General features: G+C 38.5%; 1 protein-coding gene across 1 annotated transcript; it reads right to left on the reverse strand.

Moving 5' to 3' along the window:
- Positions 1-501: 501 nt before the first annotated feature.
- On the reverse strand, positions 502-1,449 carry LOC118909813 (olfactory receptor-like protein OLF4). Its single transcript, XM_036880536.2, has one exon. The coding sequence runs from the start codon at positions 1,432-1,434 to the stop codon at positions 502-504; it is 933 nt and encodes a 310-aa protein (XP_036736431.1). The 5' UTR covers positions 1,435-1,449.
- Positions 1,450-6,518: the final 5,069 nt, after the last annotated feature.

Here is a 6,518-nt window from a genome sequence, read left to right on the forward strand (position 1 = left end):
CTCTTACCTAGGCTGTGATTTCCTCTGCTCTATTAGTGAACATTCTTACATCTGCTTTCAGAAATTTTTAAAAGTCATTTAACTGATGTCCCCCAACTCCTGTTTTCTTGGAGTTTGTGGATTATATCCTCTCTTATCCCCTTACTATTATCTTGATATAATCTTGGGTGGAAAAAGAAAGGAACTCGTGTACTCATTTGTCCATCCTGAGCCACAATCTAAAGTATTATTGGCAGTATTAGGAAATGAGACCATATAAACATCCATCAATAGGAAATGCTTACATAAATTATGTTACATCTTTTGAATGGAATATTCCAAACTTTAAAAATAAATTACCTATATATGTGTTGATATGTAAAGATATGATATAATTTGAAAATAAATAAGGAAATAGAGCAAGCTCTACTTCTGCAATGTGATCAAAGCATAGTACTTTCTGTTTCTGAGGCTTTGACCCATGACGTCATGAGAAATTATTCATCTCCAGGACAACTGGTCTTATATAACAAGCATACCAATGAATCTTCTCAGAGCCATTTTTATATCTTTATTCCTGAGACTGTAGATGAAGGGGTTCAGCATGGGTGTGACCACAGTGTACATCACTGAAGCTATTGCACTTGAGTGTGAGCTCTGGGTAGCAGCAGAGCTAAGGTACACCCCAAGCATTGTACAATAAAATAGGGAGACAACAGAGAGATGAGATGCACATGTGGAAAATGCTTTATACTTGCCCTCAGATGATGATATTCTACATATGGAGGAAACTATCTTAGAGTAAGAATAAAGTATCCCTGCAAAGGGACCACCACCCAGCAGGACAGCTGCAAAATACATCACCAGGTTATTAAGAAAGGTGTCTGAGCAGGCAAGTTGGATCATCTCATTGAGCTCACAAAAGAAGTGTGGGATTTCCAAGTTTGTACAAAAGGAAAGACGTAACATCATTAAGCTTTGTAACAAGGAATTCAGGGTACACATGATCCAGGACACTAGAACCAGCAGTCCACAGAGCTGGGGGTTCATGATGACTGTGTAATGCAGGGGGTGACAGATGGCCACATAACGGTCATAGGCCATCACAGTGAGAAGAAAGACATCCAACACTGCAAAGAGTATAAGAAAATAAATCTGGGTGATACAGCCTTCATAGCTTATAGCTTTGCTCTCTGTCTGGATGTTCCACAGCATCTTGGGGATGGTGGTGGTGGTGAAACATATGTCTACAAAGGACAGGCTGGAGAGGAAGAAGTACATGGGTGTGTGCAGGTGGGAGTCTTTACCGATGGCCAAGATGATGAGCAGGTTCCCAAACACTGTGATCAGGTACATGGAGAGGAAAAGTCCAAATAGGAGGAGCTGCAGGGCTGGTTCCTCTGAAAATCCAAGAAGAAGAAATCCAGAAATTTGGGTATCATTTCCTAGTTCCATATGGTAGAGATGACTTCCAGGAAAGATGAGAAAAATGAGTAATTTTTACTCTAACTTGCATTGTTCATATAGTTAAAATGCTACAATTGGTATTTCAGTGAAGAAATTAATTTTAATATTTTCCACATGGTCCTATTTAAGGTGTCCCTTGAGCCACTTTTTATATGGAATTTTTGGCCCAATCATCTTTTTCCCTTGAGGGGCCATGCATTCTACAGTTTTAATGGGAAATTCTTCAGTATCCCATGAATAAAAACGAGTGCTGACTCTGTTGTAGGCACTGTGGAGGCAGTGAACATAGGCCCTAGAAGGAAAAGTCTCTACAGTTAAATGAGGGAGAAGGAGTAAATTAGCAAATAATAAAATAACATAATGCTGCAGGTGGTAACAGTTGGTGTGAAGAAAAGGAAAACAGGTATAAATAGAGAGTGATAGGGTGTTCTATTTTCCATTGCTATTTAGGCAAGGTCTGCAAATAAGAGGACTATTGAACAGAAACCTCAAGTAAGAGAAGAACAGAGATGAAAAATTAGATGGGGAAGTGTGTGCTCGACAGAGGAAATTGCCAATGCAAAGACCTTGAGGAAGGTGCTTGTTTCAAATGTTCAACTCAGAAAAGGTGAAGTCAGAATTGCAACATGATGGGCATGAGGGAGTTTGAAGAGTGGTAGTGTCAGACATGGTCAGGAGATTAGTGATCCTGAAACCTCAAGGCACATGGACTTCCTCATCCACAATACCTCTTACAGTCCTGCTGCAAATGCATTAATGAATTAAAACAAATTCTCTGTGCAGTACCTTCTCTTGATTGAGAACCGACCCCCATATTGTAAGACTCACCTTGGAATGTATGACCCTAAGTACCCCTTTCCTGAGGATGTTCACACACACACACACACTCACACACAGGCGTCTGGCACACCATGATGTCCTTAGTGTGTTATCTCCATGTGTTTCTAAGCTCTAGCCTTACTGACTAGTCTAGGAATGGACAGAAACCAAGTGGCCCAGATCAATGATCTTTGTCCTCTGGGATACAGAAGCGGTGCCCAGGATTTCCAATTCTAAGGCCTCCCATGGGCAAATACACTTGGTCTCCATATTTGGAATGTCATTTCCTGTCATGTATTTAATGAAACATAAAAATTGTGCTCAAAAATGGAGAAAGACAGAGACACAGAGAGTCAGAAGCCTGAAATGGATGAGGAAGAACACTGATCTTAGAAGCTCAGGTGGTCCCTAAGAGACTGTGTGAGGGAATTATCTTAATTAGTTCTGGCAGCCATTGAACATTGATTATGTTCCCTAGATGCCCAGAGAATATATTGAGAAAAAAATTAACTTTTCCAAAAGATAACACTAATGATGCCTTTTGGAGTCAAACAGCCTACCTCATTTATATACAAGAGTAAATGAGCAAAGGGACAAATCACCTCCTCACAAAGGAAAATACATGCTATAAGCAAAGACAGACACTTTTAATATCAAGTGCTAGGATACTTGTTTGTCCTATGCCAAGCCCAGAGTTATTTGAAACTTCATTTTTATAGGGTCTCATAGGGGATGAAGTCAGCACCCTTCTCCATTTTCTTAGGTGGCATCTTTTCTTTCTCTTTCATATTGGGTTGAACTCATTTTTGACAAATCCACTGGGCACAGTCTAGTCCTGCTTCTGGACTTTGCAATGGGCAAAGGCCTCCACAGACCTTCTATATCTTTTCCACACCATGGAAATTCTTTTTTATTCCAAAATACTTTCTTCATGTGATTGTACCAGAAGGCATTATGTTATAGAGACATCTATGACATTGTAGTCTGTCCTTGCTGTTCTAACGCATGATCCCAAACAGCAAGACTTCACCTGATTTGTTCATCTCTGTACTTGTTACAAAGGTATGTGATACATGTATACTTACATATAAACAAATCCAAGAATCTGATAAGTTAAAAATGGAAAGAATGAAGGGATAAAACACAGGTCTAAATGAGTAGTTTCAAACAACTGTCATAAGCAAATTGAATGAGGAATTAGTTACTGAAACAAGGTAAAAAATAGCAGTAAATTGGGGCAAAAAGAAGGCATTGGGAGAAGTGAGGCAAAACCTCCTCCCAAAACCACATATAAATGAAAATATAGCAAATACAACTATTCCTGGAAGAATGACACAAAGACCACAACAGACTGCCTATATCTGAGGAAAAATGTAAAGTAGCAAAGCCACAATTCAGCAGAACACAAGCTCTACCCCCACACCAACTCACAGGCCAGAGGAAGAAACAGCACAGAGGGAGTAGAAGCCCAGGACTGCTAAACACCCACACCCTGGGGATCTTTACCAGGAGCACAAATCCACAGTACATGGTTCTCTGGAGATTAGAGGAGTTAGAAAGCAAAGACAGGCACAATACTTAGAGATTGTGATTCCAGCTGCTTGTGGAGAACAGGAACACACATCTGGCCATTCTGGGATAAAATAAAAGGAAACAATTTGAAAGCCTTCCCAACAGTCAGAAGGGTGATAAGGGGCAAGTATTATGCAAAGTTTGTTTCTCAGGAGAAAAGGCAGGTGGACAAAATCATCCTGTCACACTAAGCCCAGCAGGTTGTAAACTTCCAGCATCTTCAGATGCTTCATTATGCTGGCTGGAAACACAGTGTTTAGAGCCTCAACACCTATATTCAGCCTGCCATTCCTTCCTACTGGCAGTAACCAATCCAAACATCTGCTGCCCCTTCCATCACAACAAGCCAGCCAAAGTGCAGCCCCAACTATAACAGCTATATGGGAATAAGTCAGAGGCTCCTCCCTGTTTGCTTGTCCCACTGGCCCTGGCAGTGGAGGCAGTGATGCAGTCAGGAAGTAGGAAAGATTTCCTCCTGGTAGGCACTGGCAGTGTATTTTAAAGTGACTGCTACAGATGGAAGTGTGCCTAAGTCAATATAGCTGTCACAAGAGAAAGTAAAGCCTCAGTAAAGGATGTAGACCAATTAATTACTAACCAAATGCAAAATTAAATCAGCTACCCACAAAGTCAGTCAAGGGCTACAGAGTACAGAAGATGATACCTAACATATAAAGAGTGGAGGAAGAAGAAAAAGAAGGAAGAGAAAAAAATAATCTTAAGATTGTATTTATAATAGCATAATAAACAAGTTAAGTTAGACTGTTAGGTAGAAAAGAAGCTGCATTTGAACCATTCATAACTACGAAGCCAAAACCTACAATGTCAGTAAGTACATATCTACTGATAATCACCCTAAATGTAAATGGACTGAATGCAACAATGAAAAAGACATAGAGATAGAGTATGGACAAAAAATCAAGACTAATCAATATGCTGCCTACAAGATACTCACTTCAAACCCAAAAGATATACACAGACTAGAAGTGAAGGGATGGAAAAGGATATTTCATGCAACTAATAGGGAGAAAAAAGCAGGAGTTGCAATACTTGTATCAGATAAAATTGACTTCAAAACAAAGAAAGTAACAAAAGACAAAGAAGGATATTTTATAATGAAGAAAGGGGGTCCTTCCAACAAGAGGATATAATCATTATAAATATCCATGCACTCAATATAGGAGCAACACATACGTGAAACAAATACTAACAGAATTAAGGGTAGAAATAGAATGCAATGCATTCATTTTAGGAGACTTCAACACAGCATTCACTCCAAAGGACAGGTCAACCAGACAGAAAATAAGTAAGAAGACAGAGCACTGAACAATACATTAGAACAGATGGGCCTAACAGGAATCTATAGAACACTCCACCCAAAAGCAGTAAGATGCACATGGAACATTTTCAAGATGAAATCATATTCCAGACCACAAACAGAGCCTCAGTAAATCCAAAAAAATTGAAATTGTATGAACCAGCTTCTCAGACCACAAAGGTACGAAACTAGAAATAAATTATGCAATAAAACAAAAAATCCCACAAAACATGGAGGCTGAAAAACATGCTCCTAAATAATCAATGGATCAACAATTGAATAAAAACAGATAAAGCAATATATGGAGACAATGACAGCAATAACTCAACGCTGAAAAATCTGTGGGACGTAGTGAAGGCCATGCAAAGAGGAATGTATACTGCAATACAGGTGTTCCTCAGGAAATATGAACAATCCAATATGAACAGTCTAAACTCAAAATTAATGAAACTAGAAAAAGAGGAACAAATAAGGCTCAAAGTCAGTAGAAGGAGGAACATAATAAAAATCAGAGCATAAAATAAATAAAATCGAGAAGAATAAAACAATATAATGAATCAATGAAATTAGGAGCTGGTTCTTTGAGAGAATAATCAGAGTAGATAAACCCAATGCCTGACTTATCAAGAAAAAAAGAGAGTCTAAACATATTAACAGAATCAGAGATGAGAAAGGAAAAATCACTACAAACACCACAGAAATACAAAGAATTATTGGAGAATACTATGAAAAATTACATGCTAACAAACTGGATAACCTAGAAGAAATGGACAACTTCCTAGAAAAATACAACCTTCTAAGGCTGACCCAGGAAGAAACAGAAAATCTTAACAGACCAATTGCCAGCAATGAAATTGAACTGGTAATCATAAAACTACCCAAGAACAAAACCCATGGACCAGATGGCTTCACTGCTGAATTTTATCAAACATTTAGTGAAGACCTAATACCCATTCTCCTTAAAGTTTTCCAAAAAGTAGAAGAGGAGGGAATACTTCCAACCTCATTCTATGAGGCCAGAATCACTCTAATACAAAATCCAGACAAAGACACTACAACAAAAGAAAATTACAGACTAGTATCTCTGATTAACCTAGATGTACAAATACTCAACAAAATATCAGCAAACTGAATTCAAAAATACATCAAAAATGGGGAAATGACAGTCTCTTCAACAGATGGTGCTGGCAAAACTGGACAGCTACATGTAAGAGAATGAAACTGTATCACTGTCTAATCCCATACACAAAAGTAAATTCGAAATGGATCAAAGACCTGAATGTAAGCCATGAAACCATAAAACTCTTAGAAAAAAAGATAGGCAAAATCTCTTAGACATAAACATGAGTGACTTCTTCATGAA

Source organism: Manis pentadactyla, chromosome 12 (assembly GCF_030020395.1).
Source record: "Manis pentadactyla isolate mManPen7 chromosome 12, mManPen7.hap1, whole genome shotgun sequence".
Classification (NCBI taxonomy): domain Eukaryota; kingdom Metazoa; phylum Chordata; class Mammalia; order Pholidota; family Manidae; genus Manis; species Manis pentadactyla.